Raw genomic sequence first — 18,896 nt, 5'->3', positions numbered from 1 at the left:
TTAGTTTGCTTCCAGTTTTTCCTTATTTCAGATAATGATGCAATGAACATCTTTGAATCAACACTGTTTACTCACGTAAGAATTTCCTATCAGTGGCCCTGTTGGGTCTTTATATGACTCAAATTTGTTTTCAAGTTTGATGGATAACAGGCCCACCAAAAAAGACTGTATCAGTTTATACTCCCTCCTCAGATTGCATATTTATCAACAATTTTTACTGTGAGTTTTAAAAACATTTTATTAACTGAATAAGAGAAAAAAATCACTTGGTGCAATTTCCATTTCTCAGCAAAGTCGTAGGCCTTTTCTTGTATTTATTAGTTCCTGGGTTCCTGTTTTTGTGAGCTGCTGCTGCTAAGTAGCTTCAGTTGTGTCCGACTCTGTGTGACCCAATGGACGGCAGCCCACCAGGCTCCCCTGTCCCTGGGATTCTCCAGGCAAGAACACTGGAGTGGGTTGCCATTTCCTTCTCCAATGCATGAAAGTGAAAAGTGAAAGTGAAGTCGCTCAGTCGTGTCTGACTCTTAGCGACCTCATAGACTGCAGCCTACCAGGCTCCTCCATCCATGGGATTTTCCAGGTAAGAGTACTGGAGTGGGGTGCCATTGCCTTCTCTGTTTGTGAGCTAACTGTTCATATTTTCTACCCAGAGTCAAGGCTCACGTCTGTTTTCACACATTGTGTTTTCTTATTTTCACTGTTGCATCTGTTGGCAAAGAGTAAATACTCACGTGTTGAAAAGAGTACATGTCATGGGGAAGGTGAGGGGCAAGGGAGCCCTTTTCCACTTAATCAAGATGTCAGGGACTTCCCTGGAAGTCCAGTGGGAAAGAATCCACCTGCCAATGCAGGGGACATGGGTTCAGTCCCTGGTGTGGAAAGATTCCACGTGCGAGGGAACAACTAGGTCTGTGCCCCACAACTACTGCGGCTTCGCTCTAGAGCCCACGCTCCGCAGCAAGAGAAGCTGCTGCGTTGAGAAACCTGCACACCGCAGCTCGGGAGTAGCCTCTGCTTGCACTGCAACTAGAGAAAACCTGTGTGCGGCAACGAAGGCTCGGCACGGAGCAGCCAAAAATAAACAAACACAAATCAGAACCACAGCTCAGTATTTAAAAAGCACTGTTTATATTACTTAAGGTGTAAGGCCATTAAGAACCAGAGGAACATCTTATATTCTGCAGAGCGCGGTGATGCCAGAAATTACAATCTAATGAGGATGTGTTGAACAAATGGATGGATAGATCCAGACATAAGCCACATGCTGGGCATGAGGAAACAAAAATAAGAAACAAGGAAACAGAGATAAGAAATATCACCCTGCTTTCTGAAAACCTGAAGATTTGCTGGGACCGTGCATGTGTAAGGTGCTAAGTAAGATGATGAGAACAATGCAAAACGTGATCAACAGAGGGATGAGATTTTTCCTGTACTTGAAGATCTTAGCTCTAGGGGGCAACAGACGCATAAATAGTTTCAATGGAGTAGAACTAGAAGAGAGATATGCATAATCGGTCAGAGAAGCACAGAAGTTGAAGGATGAGAAAGAGTTTGCTGAGTGAAGAAATGTACAAAAGTATTAAGGAATGCTGCTGCTGCTACTGCTAAGTTGCTTCAGTTGTGTCCGACTCTGTGCGACCCCATAAATGGCAGCCCACTAGGCTTCTCTGTCCCTGGGATTCTCCAGGCAAGAGTACTGGAGTGGGGTGCCATTGCCTTCTCCGATGGGAGACAGGAAATAGCAGCGTGTGTATGTAGGAAATCAACCATCGTAGGCTTCCCAGAATCTTTAGGGCCTGAGGCCAGTTGAGTCCAGATGGGCAGGCAGGTCATAATCCATTGCATTCTGGCCCACACCGAGCCCCTGGAGGGTTTGGGGCAAAGGCTGGTGTGACCCTATAGGTCTTGTAGATGGCTTACTCCAGCACTGGAAGGAGGATGGACTTGACGGCAAGGCGGGTGACTGGCCAAGGTGGAGTGCACTTAGGAATATTCTATAGCTGTTCAGGCAGGAGGCAATGCAGCTGTGGCCATGTAAATGAAAAGTGGAGATATTTGAGAGTAGGGATTTGGTGACTAATTGGATTTGAGATGATGCAGGAATTAAACAAAAATATGGGCTTGGTTTCTGGTTTGGGTGACTGGATAGATGATGATGTCACCAGCGGGGAAAGAAAATACAGGATAAGGAGAGGCTTGGGGGAAGATTATTTGTGTGGTGTTTTGGAAATGTTGACTTTAAGGAAACTGGGACGCCCATGGGATTTACGCAGCAGTTACATGTCAGCACGAGGCTGTCAGGGATGAGATAAAGGCAGAGAGCTCAGATCTGGGAATGAATGAAGGAACCGTGGATGGATAGGATGGGTAGCCTTGGGGTTCACACTAGGGACCCTCACCACCTTCACCCATGATTCACCCATAACCAGGCATCACTCCTGGAAGTTCATTGTCCCTCTAACAGCCCATCACACTGCAGATCTAAAGTGAATTTTGTTCCAGATCCTTGAAGCTCTTTTCCTTTCTAAAAAGAGTGGAGGAAGCTTAGTGGCTCATTCTTTGCTGTTAAAGAGAATGAGCTGCTCATGGATCCTTGTTCAAGTTTCCTTCCCCAGAGCTCAATTCTGCAGCCCAGCAGCAGGTTGCTCCTGGTGAAAGGAAAATTGGGGTTCTCTTTTTTGTGTGAAGATGGGCTCCCCTGAGTAACAGGATTGGAAATGGGTGGCTTTTAGCCCTCGCCTGTCAACTGTATCCACATGAATTAATTTCTTGTTGAATATTTGCTAGTTTGAATGACCCAGAGACTGACTTCAGGGGAGACATTGTATGGAATGAAGACCTCAGAGTACATCAGAGAGTTTCAGGGGCCAGTGCTGTCTCTGGCACTCTGAAGTGCAGGCAATTTGCATGACTTATCTTACCTGTCTGGATCTGAGTTTCCTGATCATGTTAAAATGAGGATAATAAGAGACACACCTATTCTGCTTTTCCTGACTGCTGGTATGATAAAATAAGAAATGTTTTTGGAGGACCCATGCAAATGTTATCATTGTTTGACGATGCCTGAGGGACAGCCAGCACTGAGTAGGTCTCCATCCACAGTCACCAAATAAACTGCAGGAACTACACTCATTCATTTGCTCCTAAATCAATTCATTTACTCAACAAATACCATTTGAGTACCTGTTCTGTGTGAGGCTCTGTGCTCATTGCTGGTGAAAAGAAGAGAATGAATGCCATGAAAAGATATGGATAACATTCAGTATAAGAAGCCAATCTGAAAAGGCCGATGTGTATTGTGTGATTCCATCTACATGACATTTCTGGAAAATGCAAAACGATGGAGACAGTCAAAAGATCCAGAGGCTCAGGAGGAGGAAGGGATGAATAGGCGGAGCACAGAGGATGCTTAGGGCAATGAGACGATTCTGTATGATACTACAGTGGTGGATACATGTCTTCATATGCTTGTTAAAACCAATAGAATGTACCATACCAGGAATGCACCCTAATGGCAGCTATGGGCTCTGGGTGATAATGATGATCCATGTAGCATCTCTGATTGTAACAAATGCACCACTGGCACGGGATGCTGACAGTGAGGAAGGCTGTGTGTGAGTATATGGGGCAGGGAGTATATGGAAACTATACTTAGTGCTCAGTTTTTTAGTGAACATAAAAGTGTTTTTAAAAAGTCAGTTCAGTTGCTCAGTCCTGTTTGACTCTGTGACCCTATGGACTGCAGCACGCCACGCTTCCCTGTCCATCACCAACTCCCAGAATCTACTCAAACTCATGCCATCCAACCATCTCATCCTCTGTCATCCCCTTCTCCTCCTGCCATCAATCTTTCCCAGCATTAGGGTCTTTTCCAACGAGTCAGTTCTTCACATTAGATGGCTAAAGTATTGGAGTTTCAGCTCCAGCATCAGTCCTTCCAATGAATATTCAGGATTGATTTCTTTTAGGATGGACTGGTTGGATCTCCTTGCAGTCCAAGGGACTCTCAAAAGTCTTCTCCAACCAGTTCAAAAGCATCAATTCTTCGGTACTCAGCTTTCTTTATAGTCCAACTCTCACATCCATACATGACTACTGGAAAAACCATAGCTTTGACTAGATGGACCTTTGTTGGCAAAGTATTATCTCTGCTTTTTAATATGCTGTCTAGGTCAGTCAAAACTTTTCTTCCAAGGAGCAAGCATTTAATTTCATGACTGCAGTCACCATCTGCAGTGATTATGGAGCCCCCAAGAATAAAGTCTGTCACTGTTTCCATTGTTTCCCATCTATTTGCAAACAGATCTTCAAATGTCAGCAAATGAGAGGTGTAGATATGTGAGCAAGTTCCTTCCCTTTATATTGTTCTGATATTTTGTCTTCAATAGTGACAGGTGCATGCAGAGGGCCAGTACTATTCATTATGCAGACAGAACCCCCTTCAGCCTTATTCACCGCAGGGTAACTGATCACCCAGTGGTGAGCAGCTCTGCCTGCCGGGAGCCTCCCAGGATGGGGGTGAGGAGTGCTGATCGGTTTCAGCATCCATTTGGCTGGATCCACACCATCCCTGAAACCAGATGGAAGGAGCAGAGGAGTTGGCCTTGACTGGTGAACATGGCCAGACCATTTTGGTGTGGCTGTTTTGCATCCCTCTGCCCTTTAATTTGATGACTTCCCATGGGGAGCCGGGTGCGGTGAGGAAGACAGAAGTTAGGTCAGCGTTTGTCCCTTTGGGCCCTAAACATTGGGAGGCTCAGTTAAGGGTATTAATTCTGGTGTCTAGTGATGTAATAACCCTGTGCAGTGTTGATGGAGGACCAGTGACTGGGTCCATATTCAGCTCTGTTTACTCAGAGACTTGATTTTATGAGAGGAAGAAGTAACAATGGTTGAGTTTACAAGATTCCAAAAGAGCAAGGTAAAAAAAAAAAAGAATGAGTTTCACTGTAATTAAATCAATTTCAATGCATTTTTAAAAAACATAACATCAGTTAGATAAAATGTCAGCCTTTAGAAGTGGGTTTACCATCTTCCCCATGGTGTGCATATGTGCATGCTAAGTCACTTCATCGTGACTGCAATGGAAGTCTGCAACCCTACAGACTATAGCCTGCCAGGCTTCTCTGTCCATGAGATTCTCCAGGCAAGAATACTGGAGTAGGTTGCCATGTCCTCCTCCAAGGGATCTTTGAGACCCAGGGATCGAACCCGTGTCTCTTATACCTCTTTCGTTGGCAGCTGGGTTCTTTGCCACTAGGGCCACCCGAGAAGCCCCCTTGCCTAGTAGAGATGCAGCCAGTGAGCAGAACCAAGTAGGAGGGATCTTGAGGTGAAAAATGGATATTGCAAAGGAGTCTTAAATTAATGTCTGTCTTTCATATGGAGGTGTATTTCAAACCTTTCCAAAGTGTATTTAACTGAGGAAATTATTCATCATTACAGAGCAATACAGATAGTGATTGGCTGCAAATTCTATATACAGTCGATGGAGCTGTCATTATTTCTTCATGCTAGAACTTCGCACTGAATGAAAATCTCTGGGCAGAGTTTCTACTGCAAGGCATTGAAATTACAAAGGTTACATAATGTAATTACTAGGAAAAGATGAAAATGTGACCCCACCATATTACACAGGGCATAGCATGGAGAATTTCAAGCTAGACCTTCAGTTCCTCGACATTAAATGCTTTGTTTTCTCTACCTCAGGGCCCTCACACATTCTGTTCCTTTCTCTCTTCCCTTCAGTCTTCACATGACTGGCCCCTTTTTATCAATCACATCTGAGTTTAATATCACCTCCCATAGAGGCCTACCTCAGGGACACCTTACAAAAGAGACTCCCTCACTCCTCACTGTGATTCTTCAGCATTGTAACCCAGATAATATTGATCATTTTTTATAACTATACATCTATTTATTGTTTATATGTTTATTCCATTTCCCACCATGAATTGCAAGACCCACCAGGCGAGGGCTATGATCAACTGTTCTGTTCCCCAAGGTATATCCAGTGTTTCCAAGAGTATTTGGTGTCTAATAAGTAGTCAATAGATAAAGGAATATGAACATGAAGTAACCCTGGCTGTGACTATTTCAGTGGAAGAGGACTCATTTATGAATCAACTGGTAAAGATTCAAGTGCTGTCTGGTCACAAAAAATGTAGGCAATGAGCATCTTTTCTCAATATTATCAGATCTACTTCAATTCTATGTTCCTTGGGTTCCCTGGTGACTCAACAGTAAAGAATCCACCTGCCAGTGAAGGAGAGATGGGTCCGATTCCTGGGTCAGGAAGATCTCCTGGAAGAGGAAATGACAATCCACTCCAGTATTCTTGCTTAGAAAATCCCACGGACAAAGAAACCTAGCCAGTAGTCACGAAAGAGTCAGACACAAACTTAGCAACTGAACAACAACAAACACATTCTATCCACTCAACTGGAAGGGCTGAAGAATGGGAGCATCCCCTACACACACATACACTTGTTTTAGGCGCTGTGAGTTCTCTGGGACAGAGGCTGGGTCTTTTTCAAAAATTTAGCCTCAGTATTAAAGGCAGTGCCTGGCACAGAAAGGCCAACAAGGGCGTATTTGCTAAATTTAACTAAAGTGAGATATTTGAAGTGCTTTTTCTGTCTTCTCCCTGGAAGAAGGAAATTGAAACAATTCAAGGTAATACTCTCGGATTTTTCTGTCCAAGCTTTGTGGGAGTAGGGTTAATCTTCCCGGCAGATTATAAAAGATTGCACAAGATTGGAGAAAATACATGACAAAAATAGAATTAAATCTTCCCCTCTGAATATAGATTAAAGAGAATCACTTACTACTGTGCTGCAGAAATAAATTTCTTCTGTACCTGCTTAGTTGTGACCAGGTAATTATGTACAGAAATATTATGTTTTATTTCTCTGAGTTCCTAAAGTAGAGAAAGAGATATATAAGGAAATATATGGGAAGAAAGAAAATACTCACATATACATACATTCCTAGAATTCTAAGAGAGGAACTGACTTTTATTGCTGCTCCCACTTTTAAGACAGATGATGTTTAAAATAATAGTGTTATTTGTTCAGTCATGTCTGACTCTTTGTGACTCCATAGATTATAGCCCACCAGGATCCTCTGTCCATGGGATTTTCCAGGCAAGAATACTGGAGTGGGTTGCCATGCACTTCTCCAGGGGATCTTCACGACCCAGGGATTGAACCTGGATCTCCCAAGAATCCTGGAGTGGGTTGCCATTTCTGCCTCTGGGGCATCTTCTCAACCCAGGGATGGAACCCACAACTCCTGCATCTCCTGCATTGTAGGCAAATTCTTTACCTGCAAAGCCATCAGGGAAATCCTTAAAGATAATAATAGCAATTCAATTTGATCAATTCTGCTTATTTCCAAGAGAGAATTGATAATTTTCTCAATAATATACTTTGCCTTTCAGAAAATAATTCTTCATTTTGATATTTGGCAAAACTAATACAATTATGTAAAGTTTAAAAATAAAATAAAATAAAAAAAAAGAAAATAATTCTTTATGTAGCTTAAAGAGCTGATACGATGACAAGGAGACAATCAGATAAAGGATGAAGGCCATCAAACATGGGTCAGGGTAATTACAGGGTACAAATTCCATTCTTTACCTGGGAGCATTGCTTTTTGAATGTTCTAGTAGCTGATCTTCAGCCTTCACTTCTAAATTGGGCATTTACTTCCTTTTTCTGTCTCTGTTTCTCTCTTCCTCTCTCACGTTTCTATGCATTTAAATACAGTAATAAAATAATTAAATAGTGCTTAGTTATTGAGGTCACTAAAAGTAGACTTTTGGGAGTCAAGCAGATCTAGATTCAAACCCCAGCTCTAGAGGTTTTTGGTTGGTTTCCTGACTAACCTATGTGAATCTGCTTCCTCTTCTGCAAAATGGAACACTGATAGTAGCTATCTTGTTAAGTGAAAGATCAAGTGAGAAATTGACTGTGAAATGTAGCACTGCCTTATAGACAAAAGGGCTCTTTTGTCCTTTGTTTATGCATCAGTCAGTATGTTGGTTGCATTATGTATATTCATAAATAGTATTATTTAAACTTTGCATCAGGGTCTTTTCCAAGGAGTTGGTGCTTTGCATCAGGTGGTCAAAATATTGGAGTTTCAGCATCAGTCCTTCCAATGAATGGGTATTTTTTGTTCTTGGTCACTTCTTGGTCCCTATTTCTTTTTTCAGCTTATGTCTGTGTGTCTCTTACGGTTCCAGAGACCCCAAATCTAGTCATTTCTTATCTAAGATCAGCCAGTCACTGATCCTACCAATTCAATGCCATTTCTAAATCTCTATCAGCATTTCAACCTCGTCCAACAACATCATACTTCACATACTTAGTAAATCCTGGTGGTTAAGAAAATAGGCTTTAATAATGGAGAGACCTGGGTCAGAGTACCAGCTATGTTGTTTATAATTATTTATGTGACCTTGGACAAGTTCCTCACCTCTTTAAGTCTTTGCTTCCTCATTTGTGAAATGAGACTAATTGCACTGCCTTGGGTTATTATGAAGACAAAGTGAGCTGATAAGAGATTTAGCGTTCTCACACATGGTGGTCTCTTAGTACTGTTACAGAATCCTTTCCTGTGTTTCAGCTAAGAATTAGAATAATTATAAAGTCTCCACACAGTAAGGCCCATTTCACTTAAGTTAGCCTTTGCATGATATGAACAGAAGTCCAAGAGGAGGAGGAGGATGTGAATAAAAGAGGTGCCAGTTGTTTATTCGGGCTTCCCTGGTGGCTCAGGTGGTAAAGAATCTGTCTGCAATGCAAGAGACCCGGATTTGATCCCTGGGTTGGGAAGATCCCCTGGAGAAGGGAATGGAAACCCACTCCAATATTCTTGTCTGGAGAATCCCATGGACAGAGGAGCCTGGCAAACTACAGTCCATTTGGTTGCAAAGAGTCAGACACAACTGAGCAGCTAAGAGAACAACACAGTTGTTTATTAACTGATTCCATCGACCATTATTTAATGAGCACATACACTGTACTGGGAATATTATCAGTTTGTTTGCAAGTTTATAACAAGGGCCCATTATGTTCTATGGGTAGTGCAAAAGAGACAAAAAGGATTCTTGTCTTCAAGGAGCTTTTATTGTTATGAGAAAGACATGATTCAACCCTTGAAGGAATTCCATGGAGGGATAGTGCAAGCGCTAAGACTGCTCATTGCTCACCTACCCTGCATTTTTTCAAAGGATTCTAGAAAGAGCATGGCATCCCCAAAACCCTGGTGGAAGGATGAGTAATGAGTGAACCAACGGGATAAATGACAGTTGTTGACAAGGACTCTTGGCTTCAGGCCAGCCTACTCCCTGGCCTCTCCCTTTGCTGAGCACAGGTAGGCAGACTGCTGTGAGGACAAAGATCACTGGCAATGTGGGGCACACCCAAATGTTAGTTTATAAAGGAACAGAACTAGGAACCCACCCGGTCCTCCTCGCAGCCCAACCTGTGACCTCATGCAAGTGGAAGGACTCACCTCTCTCTGGCTACACTCACGTGGTCCTCCCACAAAGACACAACATGACTGATGCTTTTAGCAGCTGCCATCAAAATCTGCCAGTCCCCTCAGCTTGAAACCGAAGCCCTTGAGATTGTCCAAAAGATCCTCTGTAGAGAATGTAAGGGTGAAAGAAACCAATTCCTATTAAATAGCTACCTTGGGCAGAAAGAGTGGATTCAACTAAATATCATTAGGTACCTAAAGGTTTGAGCTTGAAACTAATGATATACCTGGCATTCAGTAAGATATTGATATCCTTATAAAGATGATCGGTGTTTCATAATAATTTATACACTTTTTATCTTGTAAATATAGCTAGAAGTTTATTAACTGTGTTGATCTTTTATGACATTTTTGGTACCAGGGACCGGCTTCATGGAGGACAATTTTTCCATGGATCAGGGGTGGAGGTGGGGTTCCTGGATTTTCTTGCTTTGTGTTTAGCTGGCTATTCTTTTTCTAATTTTTTAAGATAGAAGTTTAGATTATTGATTTGAAATCTTTATTCTTTTCTAAAAAGAACACTTCTTATATAAATTTCTTCCTAAATACTGAATTACCTGGATCTCACAAATTTTGATAGATTCTATATTTATTTGTGACCTTTCCCTGGTGGCTCAGTGGTGAAGAACCCACCTCCCAATGCAGGAGACCCAGGTTCGATTCCTGGGTCGGGAAGATCCCCTGGAGGAGGAGATGGCAACCCACTCCATTATTCTTGCCTGGAAAATCCCATGGGCAGAGAAGCCTGGTGGGCTACAGTCCATAGAGTCACAAAGAGTCTGACCTGACTTGAGCAACTGAGCAGCAGCAGTGTCCATTTGTATTTAGTTCCAAATATTTTCTAATTATTTTTGAGGCTTCTTAACCAGTGAATTTCTTAAAGTGTATTGCTTAATTTTCAAAGATTTAAGGGCTTTCCCTATATCTTCAGTATTGGTCTAATTGATTATTTTATGGCCAGAGAATATATGTGGTAAGATTTCAGTCTTTTAAAAAGATTAAGGTTTGTTTTGTAACCCAGAATATGGTCTATTAGGGTGACTGTCCATGTGTACTTGCAAATGGCGTGTGTTCTGTTGTGTGGGAATGTTTATTAGGTCAAATTTTTTGATTGTTATTTTTAGGTCTTCTATACTCTTGCTGACTTTTTGTCTTCTTCTGCTATCAGTTTCTAACAGAGGAGGGTTTTGGTCTCCAAATGCGATCCCATGTTTGTCTTTTTCCTCTTTCAGTTTTATCACTTTTGTTTCATGTATCTTGAAGCTCTGTTATTAGGTACATACACACTTACGGTTGTTATAGATTTTGATGACTTGACTCTTTTATCATTATGTAATATTCCTCTTTATCCATGATGAGTTCCTTTTTCTGGAGTCTATTTTGTTTGGTGTTTTCTTCTGACTAGCTGCATGGTATTTTTTCCCCATCTGCTTACATTTGAAGTGAGATTCTGTGACAGCACATAGTTGGATCTTGGTTGGTTTGTTTTTAATCCAATCCAAAAATCTCCAGCTTTTAAAAGTATTTATTTATTTGGCTGTATTGTCAGGTGTTAGTTGCAGCACGTGGGATCTTTCTTGTGTCGTGTGGGATCTTTCCTTGCAGCGTACAGATTCTCTAGTTGTGGTGTGTGGGCCCCAGGGTCCATGTACTGCCATACACATGCCCAGCTGCCTGCGGCACATGGGATCCTCCCAGACCAGGGATCAAACCCACATCTCCTGCATTGCAAGACAGACTCTTAACCTCTGGACCACCAGGGAAATCCCTGATCTCCAACTTTTAGTTGTGTTTAGACCATTTAAATTGAATTGAAATGGTTACATTTAAGTGTGCTGTTGTATGATTAGTTTTCTGTTTGCTTTCTTTTTCTTTCCTCTTAGATTATTTGAGAATTTCTTGCCATTACACTTTAACTTACTTTTTTTTTTTTAAACCATATCTCTTCGTGTAAGTTTTATAGCTGTTGTTTAGGAGTGGTTACCATATGCATACCTGACTTTTCTTAATCTGCTTAGAGTTCATACTTTGCCACTTCAAATGATGTATAGAAATATTACAGCTATATAAATTCCTTTGCCTTCACGTTTATGTCGTATCATTGAATATGAATATATTGAAAACTCAGTCAGATAAATTTTTTTATTTCAACAATCATACAAAAATATGAGTGTCATACAGATATGCACATCATCCTTTCATTGGGGCCATTCTCATCTTTATTGTGTTATTCCAGTTTTAGTATATGTGCTGCTAAAGTGAACATTGAATATGTTTTTGAAGTGCTTGCCTAATAAGGATTTATCCAAAACTTCAAACAAGTTTGTGAAACTATGATTATTAGAAGTACAGTCTATATGATCAGAGAAGTGCTTTTCTCTGATGAAAGTTCGAATTGCCTAACCAATTATACTTTGATGTAAAAGGGTAGTCATTTTATATATAAAAAAAGAAGTCTTTTTATTGTGAAATGAAGCAGAATGTGGAGTTAAAAACTAGAAATAGGCCAGAAGTATTTTATAACCAGAGCAGAATTTTTTTTTTATTAAATGAAAGTTTATAATATCAAAACTATCAGTTATCTATAGGGATGTCCATGTGGGAGGTATCTAGAAATTAAAAGGGAATTGTTCCATTTTTCAGTAGGTGGTAGATATTTGGAGAAGATGAAATAAAAGCTAACTCTCAGACTTCCTTGGCGGTCCAGTGGAGGAGAATTTGCCTGCCAATGCAGGGGGACACAAGCTCGATCCCTGGCCCAAGAAGGTCTCACCTGTCTCGGGGCAACTAAGCCGGTGGGCCACAGCTTCTGAGCCCGCGTGCTGCAACCACTGAAGCCTAGAGCCTGTGCTCGAGGGCAACAAGGAAGCCACCACAATGAGAAGCCCGTGCAGCGCAAGGAAGAGTAACCCCCGCTCATCACAACTAAAGGAAGCCCGTGTGCAGCAACAAAGACTCAGTGCAGTCAAAAATAAAATAAGTAAATAATGTTTTTTTTTAAAAAGCTAACTCTGCTAGGTTTGGGATTAGGGGAAAATAGAGGTCATACCACATATTGTTAAGCTCATAGCCAAGAAACTAACCACATGTGTAAAGCATCTTCATTCAGGGGGAAAAAAAAAAAAGCCCTCAAAGGCACTTTAGCATAAAATTTCATTTACCTCTGTCAATTACTATTGCAAATATTGTCCACAGGCCAGAATAGGAAAGTGATGAGTCTGTGCGGCATGCAGTGAAGGTAGCTGTCTCCCTCTGTAACCTTGTCTTTCCCAGAGTATGCAGTCACTGGCTTGGAATGTACAGCTGTGAAGGTGAGAGCTAAAGGCGTTGGTGATGTAAGCCTGAAACTGAGGAGGAGAGCAATTAAGCCTCACCTTGATTAAGCTGTAGGGTACCATGAGGGTTGTAAGTTGGGCTTGGTGACTGTTTCCTTCGGTGAGCAGGAGACATTTGCACTTGAAGTTTATGGGGAAACAACCTGTCATAAACAGTGGTCAGGACACCTTGCCATCTTCTCTGTCGATCAGATGCCTGCCATTCAGGAAGTTGCTTCTGCTCTGTGAGATCTCTCTTTCCGGCTACTCCAACGATGATGAATAATCTCTCAGCAAGCTGACTTACACAGCCCGTTCATCTACCCAATTTGTATGGCAGTCTGAGTTTTTCTTTACATGGGCATATTCTCCTGAAATAGATTTTAATCTCCATGAAGTCCAGCACAGTGCCTTTTTTTCCCAAAGTGCCTTACGATGAGAGTAGTTGAGAGCATAGGCTTAGTCTGTCTGGGTTCAAATCCTGATTCCACCATTTCCTAACTGAATGACTAGGGGCAAAATACTTAAATATTAATAAATATGCCTCAGATTCCCCACTTGTAAAATTGGGACAATAACACTATCTATAAAGATGAAATAAGTTAAGACATGTAGAGTGTTTAGCATTTTTTGCCTGGTACCTAATAAGTACTGTTACTTATTTTTATTAAGTGATTATTTTTTTCTTAGAAAGTCATGGAACAAATATGTATTTATAAGTCAGGCAGGACAGAGCATAGACAGGATCAGCTAGAGAAGGCAAAGAACACAAACAGAAGTTGACCAGATTCCAGATACAAAAGACTTAGCACCTGTTTTTAAAAGAAATGGAGGATGGGAATGTAAATTGGTACAGCCACATTGGAAAACCCGCTGGCAGTGCTTACTCGAGAACATTCTAATGCTCTAGCAACAAGCAATCCCATTCCTGAGTATATATCCAACAAAAAGTGTCCACGTATTGTGAAAGGATGTTTCATAGAATGTTCATAGCAGCCCCATGGAAGTCATTAACTGAAAGCTATGCAAATATCCATCAGAGGGAGAATGGATAAATAACTTGTGGCAACAAAAATGGGTGGTTTCCAACTACACACTGTAGGATGGATAAATCTCACCAATGCAGTGGTGAACACAAAGGAAGCCAGACACCAAGGAGTATATACTACGCTTATTGTAAGATTCCAGGCAAAACTAACCTGTGCTGTTATTACAAGTAGGGGTAATAAGTTAACCCCAGGTGGGTGACAGCCATGAGAGGGAGGAGAGCTAGAGAGGAGAGACCGGGATGAGCTTCTGGAAGAGCAGCTAGCATTTTACCTCTTTCTCTGATGTTGGTGTCATGGATGAGTTCAGACTGTGCAAATATATTGAACTGTCCATTTATGATATGCATATTTTTCCATAGGCATATTCAGTTCAGTTCAGTCGCTCAGTCGTGTCGGACTCTGTGACCCCAAGGACTGCAGCACTCCAGGCTTCCCTGTCCATCACCCATTCTTGGAGCTTCCTCAAACTCATGCCCATCGAGTTGGTGATGCCGTCCAACCATCTCATCCTCTGTCATCCCCTTCTCCTCCTGCCTTCAATCTCTCCCAGCATCAGGGTCTTTTCCATTGAGTCAGTTCTTCGCATCAGGTGGCCAAAGTATATGGACTGTATATAGTCCATGGAATTCTCCAGGCCAGAATACTGGAGTGGGTAGCCTTTCCCTTCTTCAGGGATCTTCCCAACCCGGGGATCGAACCCAGGTCTCCTGTATTGCAGGCGGATTCTTTACCAGCTGAGCCACAAGGGAAGCCCGTATGAGTATTCTATGTCATTAAAAAAAGAAGAAGAAAAATAAAATAAAAATAGAAAACAAAGAAGAAAAAAAAAAAGAGGAGAAAGCCAAAGGGAAAAAACAAACAAACAAAAAACCAAAAAAAAAAAAAAAAAATGAAAGAAGGGGAAAGCAAAACAGCCCAGAGGTTAAAGGACACGGATCCTGACCTGGCAGACTCACCTCTCTACCTTACACAGCACCCTGCCCTTCCCTGCCTCCTCCTCTCCCAGCCCTACTCTAACCTATCCCGCACGAGGATGGCAAATGCACAGTTTTCAGGGTCCTTGCGTTCTCTTCCCGGCTCCCCGTAGCTCCTCCCCACTCTGAGCATCCCTAAGGCAGGAAGGGAGTTTCCTAGTGGAAAGGGCTGGTAGGAGAGTTAACTTGGAGGAGCTGATGCTTCGTTAAATGAAAGGTAAGGCTTAAAGCCATCTCTTTTTCTCTCTCATCCTCCCCCGCTTCCTCTCACACTTCCTCCCCCTTTATCTTTCCCAGAACATCCTCCTATCCCAGCGGCGGTGTAGCGGCGCTGGTCCGCGGCGCGCCCCGCGGGGCCTGGGATGCCGGGCGGGGGCCGAGCTCGCCCGGAGCCCCTCCCGCCCGCCGGGTTGACCCCGCCCCGCGGCGCCGGCTATTTTGGGCGCAGGCGGCGGCAGCAGGATCGCCGCCCCCCGCGGATCCTGTGACACCTCCCAGCGCGCGGCACTTGTTGCTCCCGGGACCTGCAGCCCATCCCCGAGCCCACCTTTTCTGCCTCGTCCTCTGCCCTCTCCTGGCTTCTGTCTTTCCGTGCGATCGCCCGGAACTCCGATCCCTCAGGCACCGCTGTCACCGGCTGGGGAAATAGATTAAAGAAACTAGATAAATAAACGCCCTCCGTAGGGGCCCTCCCGGGCAGCAGCAGCAGCAGCGGCAGGAGCGCTGGCCCCGGCGCCGCAGAGGTGGCGCCTCCCCGGCCCGGGACGCTGGCCCCGGGCGCCGACGGCATGACGGACGCGGCGACGGCTAACGGGGACGACCGGGACCCCGAGATCGAGCTCTTCGTGAAGGTAGGTCGGCGTCCTAGCGCCGCCGCACCTGCTGCGCCTCCAGCCGGGATCGCGGCTCACTTGCCACGGCGCCGAGCGCTCTAGGACGCCCGACCATCCCCAGGGAGCGCAGCCTCGCCCTGGCGGTCCCTGGGGTGGCCTTTCTGCAAACCCGAGCCTCGCTTCGGGGCTCCCGGGCGAGATGGAGTCAGGTGCATTCTGGCAGGTGGCTGTCTTCTCCGAGAGTTTGTCAAACCTGCCGCAGGACCGGCGATCACCCTGCTTAGGCGCGATTTTGGTTTGTCCTGAAGGGCATCTTCGGGTGCAGGGTGAGGGCAGGAACCTGGCTGGACACATGAAGCTTTCTTCTAAAAAGGCGGGGGGAAGGAAGAGGGAGAAAAGAAAGCATTACTAATAATATGATTTTTGGCAAAGTAGAAATAACATTTCTTAAAACCTCCGTTCTCTCTTTTACTCTATTAAAAGAAAAGCAAAAGGGAACAAAGATGTGTTCTTGTTCTGTGATCTGCAAAGCGGAAAGCAAACACTCCACTCGCCTACATTATTATTAGTGTCATAATCATGTTTCCGCGGGGTTGTATCAGGAAATGCACAGGGTGACCTGAGGCAGACTTGGAGGAGGGGACACGGGGCGGGGGGAATTCATTAAGTCCCCTCGCTCCCCGCGCCGAAACAGTCTAACGTCAAAAGCTGCTACACTTCCTTTGCAACCTGGAGGAGGAAGGATGAAGGCTGATGCACCGTTTCCCGGTCCTCCAGTGTAATAAGAAAGAAACATTTGATAGGTCCTCCAGAAGCCGAGAAACCTGAGAGCAGGAGAGTTGTCTCCAGGGCGGTGCGGAGTCGCCAGGACTTGGGGGAGGGGCAGCCGCCGGCAGGCTGCCTGAGTGCTGAGAACTTTCACAAAAGGGGGGAAAAAATAAACAAAAAAAACCCCAAACATCTTAGAATGCAGTTTCCCTAGAAATATACAGGTAACTGAGAAGGGAAGAGAACTTGGTGCCTGTTCTGGCTGAATTTAAAAGACGTGTATATTTTCCTTTATACATGGGGAAATGTATGGAAATATACATGCCTTTTAAATTTGTTTTGGTTAGAGGATCCTTATCTACAAACTAAATACACAAATAGATTTTCACAGGAAGTGTAAGATCTATATGACACTGATAGCAGCCTTTTGGTCTTCGGTAATTTTTATTTATTTTATTAAAAAATAATAAACAAGCTGTGACTTATCTTACACTTGAAAAGTACTCTCAGTTGGCCCAGCCTCCCACAAAGTTTTGTTAAAAATTTCGGCTGGGCTTTACATTTAGGGGGTTATTTTGCAAAATTATGCATAGAGATTACATTTGGTTTTTAGTGAGACAACTTTCCTGGACCTATTTCTCTTCCCCCAAATGTGGCTTCCATCACCGTCACCCTCATTTAGTTCTGGGACCCCTCTGGGAAGGATTTTCAGGCTCTCTGGCAGACCCAGGTAATGAAAGAGGTCATGTCCTCCCAGGCTGAGCAGTGTTGGACTCAGAGCTGGCCAGGGCTGCCCTGACCCCCGGCATCCAGGCCTGCGGTCTAGGGAGCGAATACGGAGAGCTTTCACAGAGCAAGGAGTCTTGCTGTTCTTCTTGAAGAAAGCTATTCTAGGACTTTCTCAGATTCCCTGGGAGCAGGTAGTTTCACAGTGTCAAGTTCCTGAAAGCTATTTGAAACACAAATTGACTCTTTTAGAACCAAAAGAGCCCTTTGCCCTGCTCCTAAGTGAGAAGCCCATTCTACCCGCACCTTCTGAGTTTCAGGTTGGCAACTTGGAGGTTTTCTCCATTTGTATAAAAAGCTCACTTAGCAGCCCCCAGTGCCCACAAGAATTCTAAAGTACCTGTGTTGTCTTTTTTTTTTAATTTTTTTCTTCCTAAAGGAAAGCAATCCATGAGAGCCAGGCAGGCCTTCTTGGTCAGCACAGAAACCAAGTTGATGGGGAACAAAAAATCAGATAGGAAAGCTCTTTTGATCCCCCCACCCCCTTTTTGAGCTTCTGGTTAGTAGTGATCATTTACAAGGGCAAGTAAAGGCTAAAAATAATTGTGAAATAAAGACACTGCCCAGGCAGCCAGCCATGTCCTGATTTATAGAATCAGGTATTTCCATGGTTTATCATGTCTCATAGCTGTAGGATTCCCATCAGAAGAAAGGCCCTGTGGAAGGTCTCAGGTATCCGAGGTGATTTCTACAGGCCCAGCAAGGTTGGTTTCTAGGAAACCTTCCAGGGAGGCTCTCCTCATCCAGTAAGTATTGTGATGTGGTCATCTTCAACAATCCCTCGAAGAGACCCACCCACCTCCAAACCTGGCCTGTCCCCTGGGAAAAGTGAAAGCCAAAGTTAGTAACTCACTTGTGTCTGACTCTTTATGACCCCATGGACTCTAGCCCACCAGTCTCCTCTGTCCATGTAATTCTCCAGGCAAGAATTCTGGAGTGGGTTGTCATTTCCTTCTGCAGGGAATCTTCCCAACCCAGGGATCAAACCCAGGTCACCCACATTGCGGGCAGACTTTTTACCAACTGAGCCACCAGGAAAGCCTTCTGTGTGTCACTTAAAACCTTCATTATCATGAGAGTTTCAAAGACATACAATAGATTTTATGCCAGATGGATTGGTGATCATTATCTGTTACCACTGCTGCTGCTTATTAATAATACTAAACGGTGGCATTTTAGGACTTAGGAAGCACATTCAAATACCTTATCTCATTGGATCCCCGGCTTCGTTAATCCATGAGCCTTGATTCACAGGTAAAAAGTGATGAAAACAAATGACATGTGGCTCCCAGGGACCTCTTGAGACATGATGCTAGAGAGTACTTTGCCAACTGCAGTTTGCTCTCCCTGTAACAACCTCGGGAACTAAGGATGATGGTTCATCCCATTTTATGGTTGAAAAACTCAGGTGCTCAAAGAGCGTCAGTGAAATATTCAGAAGTAGATAGCAGTAAATAACATTCAAATGCAGCCCTCAACTAGCAGTTTAGACTCTAAATTCTTTACTCTTTCTCAAATACCCATATGTCAGGCTTTGTACCTTCTTTTGCCAAGTCTGCCTTTCAAGTGTTTCTAAGATGACACTTACTGGCAACTTACGAATTCATTCCAATGTGTTAGTCA

At 43.5% G+C, this 18,896-nt stretch overlaps 1 protein-coding gene, 1 long non-coding RNA gene and 1 other non-coding gene across 6 annotated transcripts in view; 1 reads left to right on the top strand and 2 right to left on the bottom strand.

Annotated features, from left to right (window-relative positions):
* CLIC5 (CLIC family member 5) overlaps window positions 1-18,896 on the top strand; it is a 169,407-nt gene that overhangs the window by 39,548 nt on the left and 110,963 nt on the right. Inside the window, exon 1 of one of the 3 annotated variants that reach the window (XM_086370717.1) lies at window positions 15,039-15,103. The exons of 1 other annotated variant lie outside the window; for it this stretch is intronic. Coding sequence is in view for 1 of the 2 variants with exons in the window: in XM_086370716.1 (XP_086226842.1) it covers window positions 15,675-15,737 (63 nt within the window). In the remaining variant the exon portion in view is untranslated. Of the gene's footprint in view, window positions 1-15,038; window positions 15,104-15,603; window positions 15,738-18,896 lie in introns of those variants that run through there. One more of the 3 variants, XM_086370716.1, reaches the window with a different exon arrangement.
* LOC147346888 (uncharacterized) lies at window positions 11,678-15,569 on the bottom strand. 2 transcript variants are annotated; one of them, XR_015152745.1, is made up of 3 exons: window positions 15,434-15,569; window positions 14,184-14,677; window positions 11,678-13,234 (listed from the first exon to the last, which is right to left on the bottom strand). It is a non-coding gene; the product is annotated as an uncharacterized LOC147346888 (long non-coding RNA). The 2 variants fall into 2 exon arrangements; XR_015152744.1 differs by lacking the exon at window positions 11,678-13,234 and having other exon boundaries at window positions 13,483-14,677.
* LOC147346889 (U6 spliceosomal RNA) lies at window positions 11,710-11,813 on the bottom strand. Its single transcript, XR_015153335.1, has one exon. It is a non-coding gene; the product is annotated as a U6 spliceosomal RNA (small nuclear RNA).

Source organism: Bos grunniens, chromosome 23 (assembly GCF_055505025.1).
Source record: "Bos grunniens cultivar Pamir isolate PY7600 chromosome 23, Bosgru_T2T1.0, whole genome shotgun sequence".
Lineage (NCBI taxonomy): Eukaryota > Metazoa > Chordata > Mammalia > Artiodactyla > Bovidae > Bos > Bos grunniens.
This window is presented reverse-complemented; position numbering and strand designations above follow the sequence as displayed.